The 11,656-nt window shown below is 42.4% G+C and overlaps 1 protein-coding gene across 5 annotated transcripts in view; it reads left to right on the top strand.

Annotated features, from left to right (window-relative positions):
• The window catches only part of matr3l1.2 (matrin 3-like 1.2), a 16,808-nt gene extending 6,072 nt beyond the window's left edge, over positions 1-10,736 (top strand). For all 5 annotated transcript variants that reach the window (XM_067598225.1, XM_067598227.1, XM_067598223.1 and 2 more), the window contains 16 exons: positions 567-683; positions 807-932; positions 1,020-1,196; positions 1,325-1,449; positions 3,566-3,866; positions 3,947-4,141; positions 5,310-5,406; positions 5,600-5,616; positions 5,731-5,853; positions 6,363-6,491; positions 6,572-6,700; positions 6,781-6,911; positions 7,314-7,629; positions 8,546-8,687; positions 8,804-8,919; positions 9,618-10,736. In XM_067598225.1, the coding sequence (XP_067454326.1) occupies positions 567-683; positions 807-932; positions 1,020-1,196; positions 1,325-1,449; positions 3,566-3,866; positions 3,947-4,141; positions 5,310-5,406; positions 5,600-5,616; positions 5,731-5,853; positions 6,363-6,491; positions 6,572-6,700; positions 6,781-6,911; positions 7,314-7,629; positions 8,546-8,687; positions 8,804-8,919; positions 9,618-9,683 (2,307 nt within the window). In that variant the 3' untranslated portion in view covers positions 9,684-10,736. The remainder of the gene's footprint in view (positions 1-566; positions 684-806; positions 933-1,019; positions 1,197-1,324; positions 1,450-3,565; positions 3,867-3,946; positions 4,142-5,309; positions 5,407-5,599; positions 5,617-5,730; positions 5,854-6,362; positions 6,492-6,571; positions 6,701-6,780; positions 6,912-7,313; positions 7,630-8,545; positions 8,688-8,803; positions 8,920-9,617) is intronic.
• Positions 10,737-11,656: the final 920 nt, after the last annotated feature.

Below are 11,656 nucleotides of genomic sequence, written 5' to 3'. Positions count from 1 at the left end.
TCTGTTACTGGTTCTTTATCGTTGACGTTTCAGTCCTCCGTCGTGTTTCCTTTAAATATCTGCGTACCTGCTGCAAGACGTCATGATGTTTGCAACTAAACTAAAAGAACAGATTCAGACCCAGCAGCAGTCGTTTCTCCTCACCGGGATAAATTTAATAATAATAAAACTATAATAATAATATTTGCTGTGATCAAACCCTCTGACAGTGTTTCTATTGATCCTGCTCTCTGTCATAACGTTCATGGACGTGTTCAAGAGTTAAACATTTAAATAATCACAGCTGCAACTAATAATTATATTCAATATTGATAAATCAGTTGAGCATTAATCGATTAGTTGTTCAGTCTATAAAATGTGAGAACATGGTGAAATATATTGATCAGTGTTTCCTAAAGACGACGTCCTCAAATATTCACTTATAGAGACAAAAGAAACCAGAAAATATTCGCTGGTTAATTCTCTGTCGGATCGTTGCAGCTCTATGAGTATAAACACCTTCATATTATTTGCATGTATCATATGATGTGAGTCATACTGACATGAAGGCAACGTGCCGTCCTCAGCTGAGGAGCAGAGTGGTGGTGGTGAAGTACGACAGGAAGCCTCTCAGCAACAAGACGCTGTTTGCCTTCACCGAGCCGTTCGGCCGCCTGAACGAACACCTGGTCCTGAAGAACAAGGTACCGCAGCTGATAAAAACATATCAACCACCGAGGAACGTGTGCGAGCCGTTGATGAAGCCGTGTGACTGGCTGCTGAAGTGATGTGTGGAAACGCTGACGGGTGTGTTTTGCGTCCTTCAGGCCTTCTTAGAGATGGAGACTCACGAGGAGGCTCAGGACATGGTGAACTACTACCAGCAGCACCCAGCGGCTCTGTACGGGAAACCAGTAACCTTCTACCTGTCCAAGAGGCTGCTGGTCATCGAGGTAACAGCAGCCGCTCCGTCGCCTCAACAGATATCAAACCTCCGTCAGCTTCACGCTCTGACGCGCTTCTTTGTGTTCGACCCTCAGAAGGACGAGCGGTCCTCGGACAGGATGATGGACAGACCTGTCAGGGAGGTCAAAGGTCACGGCAGCCAGGTGGTTTTCTTCTCCAACCTGCCCAGAGAGGAAGAGAAGAAGAAGGAGCTGCTGACCATCGCTGGACGCTTCGGCACCGTGGAGAAACATCTCTTCTTAACGGACCAGGTGAACGTTTAACCAGCAGCTGTCCTCATATAATATATCTATTAATGTCCAGTTACTGACGAAGCTTCTTGTGTGTGTGTGTGTGTGTGTGTGTGTGTGTGTGTGTGTGTGTGTGTGTCGTCATGCAGGCGTTCGTCCAGCTGGGAACGCCGGAGGACGCAGAGATGCTGGTCAAGTATTACAGCGTGAACCTGCTCACCATCAAAGGGAGACCGATCCGCCTTAACCTCTGCACCAAGTACAAGACCCTCAAGTGAGTACAGACACCATATGTCGTTCACCTGGTTACCATGACAACAGTAGCACTGACACAGGCTGTTATATGTATGTAATACTGTGAGCACACACCTGAGACCATTTCTTCAAACTATGTGTGTAACTATCTGCTACCGTGAGATTCTCCATGACGCTCTTAAGGGTGAATCCTACAACAACCAGAATGCATTGCAAGCAGCAGAAGCACAAAAATCAAGGAAAACGACCAAAACAAGGAAAGCTGAGCAAGTTAACAAAATTGAACAGTTTAGTTGCCCTGCTACTGCAGTAATTACGGTAGCCTTAAGGCACTCTGTAAGCTTTGACCAGGCTGCTGTAATTACTGTAGTAGGAGTGCAACTGACTTTAAATGGCGGAAGGCTTCCCCACAGTGAAGACGCTCCGCCTCTGACACGCTCCCGGTGGAATAGGGCGCCGTGCAGAGGACGGAGCAAAACCGTGTCAGAGCCGGAACGCGGCGCACACGCCACCCCGGTGGAATCCCGGGGTTAGAGAGCTGCACAGAAGCTGCTGGTGACGCTGGACAGTCGAAAGCCTCCCAGTCTGAAAACTGCAACTAGACGCTGCTTCTTTATGGTTTTGGACGATCAGGAACTGGGACCAGACTGTGTTTTAAGCTGAATGCAGCCGCATAAGTTAACGTACTGGTAACACAACGTCACTGACTACAGACCCTTGTAGTCAGAGTTAAAGTCTGTTATGATATTCTGTCAGAAAACAAAGTCAGGTTCACCGAAGCATCTGCGAGTTTGTTGAAGCGCGGCTCTGTTCTCTCTGACCATCCTCACCGGTCGATGCTGCAGAGCGGAGCCACATCTCTGCTCCAACATCATATTGCTAATATAAAGCTAAAGCTAGTTGTTTGTCAGTGAAGGTTGTGTGTCAGGCTGCAGCTGTTAGCGTAGCTCTGGTCGTCACTTCCCCTCCGCACTCTGAGTCTGATTTGATGTTTTAAAGTGTTTAGTAGTTTGATGTTTTCTTTATCGCTGGTTGTAACGCAGTAGACGGAGGAGAATCACATCCGACTGTGCCGAAAGGCTCCACTACAGAAAATGATGAAGAAACGTAGTTTGTAGTCTGATGCGGATCTCCAGAGTCCACCGTGTGACCTGCAGGGAGCTCTGGCAACATGGAGGGAAGTTAAACATTGTTCATTTACATATAAAACTCAAACTGTAACGATACAAAGCAGCAAAGTTTCCCTTTAATAAATAATTTAATACGATGAGTTCACAAAAATCACAATTTTTCCTTTTACAGAAAGAGAAAACGGTTATTTATAAATATACGGAAGCTTTATTTTACAAAACGATTCATATATAATAATGATAATAATAATAATTAATATTAAATTAATTAAACAGACATAATAAAATCATAACATGTTGTGAGATCAAACAAAAAGAATTAAAAAGTAGAAACAAGCTGAAACATGAAGACTGATGAAAACAGATTTATTTCATGTGGACTTTGAGTGAAAGACGACACCTTTCATTCAAAAAAAGAAACACAGCGGCGTCCGTTTTGTTGTTAGTTGCTTAGCAACAGTGTTCACGTGACGCACAACACTTGAAAGCCAAAGATATTATCAGTGCTGCAAATAATGAGTTTATTCATTCAATTTGAAGGAAGTAACACAGTAATCAACATCAAAATAAAAAAACGTACTCGAGGTCTTTTACTTTGGCGATCCCGAGACATGAAGGTGACTCACCGTCGGCGGGTCGGTGAGCTTTACAGCTACTATTAGACTGTATTCAACTATTATAGTAAAAGTACAGGCGCTGGTATAAATACCAACTGTCCTTTATTCCAAAAGTCATAAAGGAATCAAGGGACGTACCTTTACCCGCCCGCACGGGACGCTCTAAGAAGTAAAGCGAACACGCCCACAAGGAGGCAGGGATCATTTCATTGGTCAACGCTACACCTGGCCTGCTATTGGTCGGGGTCGGCGCACAGAAGCAGCCTGAGTGGGGGCGGGGCTTAACATGACATCAATAAATCATATATAACGGGAGGAAAGAAGCCTCATACAGACGTGTCGAATAACAGATTCTGATTCTGATTCTGAACACCAAACTGTGTTTCAGTGTGAACCGCAGGCAGGGCAGGTCCGCTGGAGACAGTCGAAACCGGAGGAGCAGCGGAGCCAACGCCTCCTCTTCCTCCTCTGGAACCAGAACCACCTCCTCATCTAAATCCTCGTCCAGCTCCAAGACCAGAGAGGAGACGAAGGACGAGAGCAAAGCGAAGCCTGCGGCGGCGGAGGAGGAGGAGGAGGAGGTGTCTGGTGTGATGGAGGGGGAGGACGGAGGAGAGGAAGGGGAGGAGCAGGTATCCGATGGCGACGTAGAGGAGGAGGAGGAGCCAGACATAAAAGAGGAGGAGAAGGTGAGGAAGTCAGAAACGTGAAACACACAGAATAAAACCTGGAAATGATTTCTGAACACGAACATGTGACGTAAACGCAGGTTCCTGATGGCGACGACGTCACCAACGAGGCACCTGGAGGCGTGGGCGGGGCTAAAGGTGAGGCCAATGCGGGGGCGGAGTCAGAGCCGACAGAAACCGAGCCGGAGATCAAAGAAGAACCGGAGGTCAAAGAACCGAGAGCAGAACCAGGAGAGAGTTCAGAGACAGCGGAGGGAGATTTACCTGACGACACGGTACAGTCTGATCATTACCTATCAGCTGTTTCACAATCAATAACACAATAATAGTATTGATACGGATGTTAAGATTAGTTTTTTGGTCACACTAGCAGCTCTGTGGATGTTGATGTCCACTCTGATTCAGACTGAAATATCTCGTTCTTGTTCCTCTGAGGATGAACTCTAATAACTCTGACCACCATCTACATGTTGGATCGGCCCCAAACAGACGATATATTATTAAGACTCCAGTGATCCTCTGACCCTTCATCTAGCGCCACCATAAAGTAAACATTTTTGTTTTATAGGAGGGATTTCCATGTTCCTCTGAGGATGAATCCTGCTGACTCTTCCTCTAGCGCCACCGTGAGGTTTTAGTTTTTAGTTCTTTATTGAAATATCTCAACAACTATCGGCTGGATCGCTGTGAAACTAGTGTCTCACATTGATTTTCCCGTCAGGATGAATTGTAGTAACTTTAAAGATCATCTGGTCAACACTTTGGTTTACCTGCGAAACCAACCTGTCAGCGCTCTCTAGTGGACAAACTGTGGAACAGCGACAGTTTCTAAATGACCTCAAACGTATTCTGACATTTCTTGTTTCTTGTCAGCTGATTTATATCCACTGGTTTATCAGCCTAGCTCCACTTTAGCTCCAGTAGAGGAAAAGTTCATCTAAATACCTTTTACATGAATGTCTTACATTTTGCGTTTTGAACTGTTTAAACTGTTTACATATGTGTTTCTATCTTTTTATGTATTCTGTGTTTCTTGTGTCGTTCTGCTGCACTTTAGAAACGATAGAGTTATTGATTTATGTATCAACTAACATTCAGTCAAAGAGGAAACCATCAGTTTCTATAACAGATAATTAACCAGCGGTTGTTCTGAAGATATTTCCAGAATCCACAAAGACTCTTTTAACCATCTGCTGATGGATCCTGTTGTTAAATAGTGTTTAAACATCGCTGGTTAATTATCTTTCAGAGAAACTGAATGTCTGCTGATATCAACCAACCTGAACTCAAGGTCCATTTAGTAGTTCTGGAGCTTTCGACCGTGGCTCAGGCCCTCATCAGATTTAATTTCCTTTTTTAAAATTGAGATTGTTTTTTTTTTTCGCCGAACTTCGAGCCCTAAAGAATTAAAGATGTGTATCGTGTTTGTTTTGTTGGCATCAGGAGGATCAGGACTTCCTGGAGAACATGGAGGACTTTGTGACCCTGGATGAAGTGGCCGAGGACGAGGACGAAGCACACAGAGAGTCGGACACCATCGGTACCTGATCACAACTGCTTTTACTTCAGAATCAGATCAATTATTCCTGATATGAAACAACCGTGAACACTGAATATTTTTGCCATTTACTTGATGCAACATAAACTCGTTTTAGATGTCTGGATGAGAAGCATTGAAAAGGCTGTAGTTTAAATGTAACACCAGTTCTTCTTTGTGTGTTTCTTCTCTGCAGACAACACAAGGAAAGGGGTCTGTATCTGCACTCTGTTTCTATGTACGATACTGTATCATTAGTATTAGTTTAATGGATGATGAGCAGTAAGATAAAAGTGTGTTCTTGTTGTTTTCTTCCTGTTCTGTCAGGGTATGAGGGTGGTCAACATCGTTGGTTTCAGACGAGGATTCAACTTCTCCAACGAGCTGCTGGGACTCGCCAAACCTTTTGGGAAACTGGTCAAACACCTGGTGCTGGACTTAAGACCTGAGGTACACCAGACGTCCTACTGTAGACCAGTCCGGGTTGTACGCACAAGAAAACAAGCCTCCATGTCTGCTGTGGTGCCTCAAAACAGCGATTAAACACTAATATATGTAAAAAAGATTTCACTTTTTAAGCACTTTGCCAAGAAATCTGCCCGTGAGATCCTGTAGAAGCAGTTATTTTAAAATAAAGGTTATAATCTACAAACTAAACGTGTTCCGGTTTCAACAGACTGATGGAACCTCTTTATGTTTATGTTGAAGTGTTACGGAAACGTTTGAGTTCAGGTTTCCGTTGTGAAAGAGACTCCGTTCAGTCAAACATGAGAGTGACATGTTCAACTCGGCAGCTCATTTATCTATTAAAGTGTGAAACTGTCTGCGCTGCTCCGTCGACGTGCTGCGAGTTGGACGTCGTCATGCGATTCTCATTCTCCCCAAAACTGTAAACTGACATGTGGTTGTTTGTCCTGGACAGTTTGTTTCATCTGTAAACATGTCTGTTTCGTGTTCAGGCGTACCTTCAGTTCGCAACAGAAGAAGAAGCTCGAGCGATGGCCAAGTTTTACAACGGTAACGTCACGGCGACGGTGTGCGGTCGACCGGTGAGAGTCAGTCACTCCATGAGCTACCCGACCATCCAGGTGAACATCACTGCTTTTTTTTTAAATGATACATGTCAGTTTGTACTTTGCTTGATTACTCTGTGTTGTGTTGTGTTCAGTGCGGCTCCAGCAAGGTGGTTTACATCGGTCAGATCCCAAACAGTAAGTATTCAGACGAGGCCATCCTGAAGTTTGCGCAGCCATTCGGGAAAGTCAAGAAGTATTTCCTCAACAGGATCAAGAGAGAGGTACGGAACCAGGACCGACACTTTCAAAACTGTTTTCCGGCGTGTTTCAGGTAATAAAACCGTCTGTTTTGTGTCGTCAGTGTTTCATCGAGATGGAGAAAGCCGAGGAGGCAGAGAAGATGGCTGAAGATTACAGAGCGAACCCACCAAAGTTCAACGGGAAACGTCTGACCATCTACGTCAGCAGGAAGTACAGACAGCTCAAATACGGGTACGTTTCTTCTTCTTCTTCTGTGAAACTAAATCATTTATCTCTCACAAACCAAACATCCGAAAAAACATCAACCTTTATTTTCCTGGATGTTTCTCAGTAAACTTCTCTGATCTAAACAGGCGACAGTCCAACAGGCTGGAACAAATATCAGACCTACAGAGACCCAAAAATCCTCAAAGGGTTAATTATTGAGTCTTGTTCGCACAAACTATCTTGTTGCACTTTCTCTCAATCTGTTTTTTGTCTTAATAAATCTTAAAACATAAATGTGATTCTCTGCAACCGTGGTGTTATTGAGCAGCAGTTAAATCTGATGCTTGTACCAGACGTCTATCAATCTATTAGTGTCCGGAGGAGATGCTGCTTTCTGTTAAATCTGTTCTTTATTTGTTCCTTCAGACATCGATGTCCGAGCACAACGAAGAGAGAAAAAAGCAGCACGCCGCCGAAATCCTCCAAACATCCTGAAGAACCTCCAGCCAAGAAACCAAAGGAGGAGAAGAAACCAGCAGAGGAGAAGGAGGGAGAGGAGGAGGAGGAGGAGGAGGAGGAGAAACTGACGGAGGAAGAGAAGAAAGGGGAGGAGGAGGAGAAGGAGGAAGAGCAGATGGAGGAGAAGAAAGAGGAGGAGGTGCAGAGTCGTGAAGAGAAGAGAGAAGAAAACACAGCAGAGAAGATTCCTGAAGTTTCTGATCAGAGTCAGAAGAGCTGCAATGTGAGTCAAAGTCGTCAATTTGAAATCAGCAGCGTCTAAAGTCGGTGTGTTTGGCGACACCTGTGGTCAGACGTGGTAACTGCAGGTGGTTTCATGCTACGGAAAACTCTCGGACGTGATGTTTCTGTTTACAGAGCAGCCAAACAAACTCGTGTTAAAGGAAGGAAATGTGAACCCAGAGCGGGGGAAGGTCAACTTCTTTATTGAAAGATGTTCCCCAGAGGATGAAGTGTTTCCTCTGACCAGACGATGGCGCTAAATGAAAAGTCAAAGCTATTACCTGTCCAATACTTTGGTTTAAAATAATAATAATGATAATTTATATAGCACCTTTCAAAAACAGTTATAAAGTGTTTTACTGTAAAAAAAAAAAAACAAAGATAATAAATCCAAAATATGAAAGATAAAATAATGAAAAACAATAATACTGTTAGTTAAGTAAAGCCATGAGATAAAAGTGAGTTTTAAGATAATTTCAAAGAGAATACTGAGTTTGCCTGTCTGAGATCCTGAGATCTTTCCTTTTTAACGTTACGTCTACACATGATTTGCCTTGTTGGTAGCCTGTACATGGTAAATAAAAGGAGACCCAGAATAGACCCCTGAGGGACCCCACAATATAGAGTAGGATCATTGGTGACCTTAACCAGAGCCAGAGCTGTATAAAGCAAAAAAAAAAGGTTCAAATCTTTTTTTTAAAAAAATGATTGACAAAAGAAATCAACTGTGTGGAGACAGTTTTTTTTTCTAAAATCGTCTAAAATGACTTAAAACAGGGATCCAGAGAGGGCTTCTTAAAGAGGAAGTAAATGGTGATGTGTTAAAAATTGGCGGGGACGCCAGTGGACAGAAAGCAGCTGATGTTAGTTTTAGCTCCAATAATGAAGCAGATGAATGTTTGTTGTTTGTGCTGCAGGAGGTCAAACAGGAGGAGCAGGTGGAGGAGATGGAGATATCAGCCAATCAGAACGGACAGACTGAGGCTGCTCCGCCTGCTGAAAACAAACCCAGCGTGGCGTCTCTGCCGCTGCCGCCGTACGACCCCAACAACCCCATCGGTGAGCGATCAGCTGATCTATCAACAAACCTTCATCTGGATCATCAGAACACCTCCAACGTCAAACCGTCTGCTGCTCAGAGTTTGAGGTTAACAGCTGGTTTGATTTGTCTGCAGGTGTTGAACATGTGAAGATGGGTTATTACTGCCGCGTCTGTTTCCTGTTTTACTCCAACGAAGACACGGCCAAGAAAACGCACTGCAGCAGCCAGACGCACTACGACAAGCTGCAGGTGAGACGTGGCTCCGCCCACACAGTGACACACCTGTCCACACCGCAACATCTGTCCACACCGCAACATCTGTTCACACTGTAACACACTCGTTCATACTGTAACACACTCGTTCATACTGTAACATCTGTTCACACTGTAACATCTGTTCACACTCGTTCACACTGTAACACACTTGTTCACACTGTAACACACTCATTCATACTGTAACACACTTGTTCACACTGTAACACACTCATTCATACTGTAACACACTTGTTCACACTGTAACACACTCGTTCACACCGTAACACACTCATTCATACTGTAACACACTTGTTCACACTGTAACATCTGTTCACACTCGTTCACACTGTAACATCTGTTCACACTGTAACACACTCGTTCACACTGTAACATCTGTTCACACCATAACACACTCGTTCACACTGTAACATCTGTTCACACCATAACACACTCGTTCACACTGTAACATCTGTTCACACCATAACACACTCGTTCACACTGTAACATCTGTTCACACCGTAACACACTCGTTCACACTGTAACATCTGTTCACACTGTAACACACTCGTTCACACTGTAACACACTCGTTCACACCGTAACACACTGGTTCACACTGTAACATCTGTCCATGCTGAGTGATTGATGTGAATGAAAAGAAGTAAACAGATGTTTCTTCCTGTTTGTTCTTTAGAAACATCTGGAGAAAGAACAGACCAAAGCAGAGAAGAAGAAAGGGAAGAAGACGACTGTAAACTAGAATAAGTGGAAGTTTCTTTTTATTTTTAGTTTAAGTTTTAAAATCCGGTGCTGAAGTCTCGGAGCTGTTGTCATGGTGATGTGAGGTTTAGTCTCAGACTTCATGTATCAGTCAAAGCTACACAGTCTGCAGCTTTATTTGACGTCTCGCCCGCTCGGCTGCTTCACTGTCACACAGAGGAAAATAACATGTTGAGTAGACACAGTGTTCAAGGACATTTAGGAAACTTCAAACAAAAGTTAAACTAACTGAAGGTCCGATCACACCAGGGTCTAAAATGAAAACCTTCAAAGCAAATCAAACGCAAGGGTGAAAAAATCAACACCGTTTTGCGTTTTTGACCAATCACAAACTTTCCTGACGACAGAGAAATGTGTGTCAGAGGACGTACTCGTCAATATTTCACACAAACATGCAGATTAATTTCTCTGTATCACTTTCAGGTGTGACGAGGCTTCAGTCAGGATGCATCTGATTATCATGATGGAGCTCGTTTGATTAATTTGTTGATAAACAAAATTGTAAGAAGAAAACAACAGTGTCAGGTGTTTGGGAGAGTTGCTTCCTGGAACTATTTGTTGACCAACAACAGCCGGGTTCAGTGACGTCCTGAGCGGATGGATACACTGTTGTTTGTCAGGAAATAGTCCTAGAATATAACTCCTGCTAGCAGCATGAATGTAGAAATGGTTCAAACTGAAATATCTCAACTACTATTGAACAGATTGCTGTTAAATGAGTTTCACACCTTCATGTTTCCTGCAGGATGAAGAATAATAACTTTGATCTGAGTTTTCATTTAGCGCCATCATCTGGTCAAAATGTTAACGATTAAACAAACAGATAGGATGTGTTCATTACTGATCTTTAAAAGGTGTTTGTGTATTTTTAAATACGTTAATTCCTTAAATACTGAACTATTCCTTTAAACCTTTTTTCATCTTCACACAAAAGAAACTTTGAATGTGTTGAACTTTGTTGTTTTATGTCTGAATTTTTATGTTGGTGGATTATTGGGACGTTTTGTAAAATAAAACTTTCTTCACCTCTGGAGTTTTTTATGAGGTTTTATTTATTTGGCAACAGAATCATGAAACACAAAATTAAACATTTTAACCCTAAAAACAACAAATTATGTTTCTGTCAAAATGCAAAACAAAACTTTAAAGTAGCAGCTTCAATGTACCCTTTAAACAGTTTCAGTTTGATCTGATTTTAAAACAAACTGAAATAACTTGTTCCAGATGTTTCCACCACATCCAGAGTCAGATTTTAAATCCTCAACGTGCTGAAGTTTCCTTGAATCTCTTCAGGAAAAATGAGTTTGATGAAACCAACAGAGCTTAAATCCAAAAAACATCCAATCATTTTGTTCTCGGTTTCAGTTTCTCTCTGACTTTAAAGTTAAGATGTTTCTGCTCAGGATTTCTGGGAAATGAAGTCCTCCAAATTCAAACTGTCACAAAAATGTAAAAGTGCCTCACAGAGTTTTAGATCAAAGACAGTTTATTAGTCAGTTTGTTCAGCATCACCTCTCTGAGTCGACATCATGTGACCAAACAGATGACTTTTAAATTGTGTATTAAAGTTGTAAGTGAGGAGCTCATTCTCAACTCTACTGGGGAAATAGTTTTATTTTAATTTTAATGCACAACTGAAACAGAATAAAAACATTCCAGTGATGTAAAACTGAAAAATACAAGTCTGAGAAGCCATGTTGGATGATTTTTCTTCAAGAACTGGTTTCTAATGAGGGTCACATGAAAATAAAGTTGGTATCAGCAGAGAATCTCAGACATTTCCAGACTTTCTGCAGTGATAACCAAATTAAAGTTAAGATGTTTTTAATATATAGAATGTAATTTAACATCTTTCTCATGGCCAAAGAATGATAGAAAACCAGTTGGGACAACATTTAATTACTTAAATTTCTCTTTGGGATTAATAAAGAACTCTATCTAAAAGCCTACAAT

This window comes from Thunnus thynnus, chromosome 9 (assembly GCF_963924715.1).
Source record: "Thunnus thynnus chromosome 9, fThuThy2.1, whole genome shotgun sequence".
NCBI classification, from domain to species: domain Eukaryota; kingdom Metazoa; phylum Chordata; class Actinopteri; order Scombriformes; family Scombridae; genus Thunnus; species Thunnus thynnus.
The sequence above is the reverse complement of the archived record's forward strand: the minus strand, read 5'-3'. Positions and strand labels throughout refer to the sequence as shown.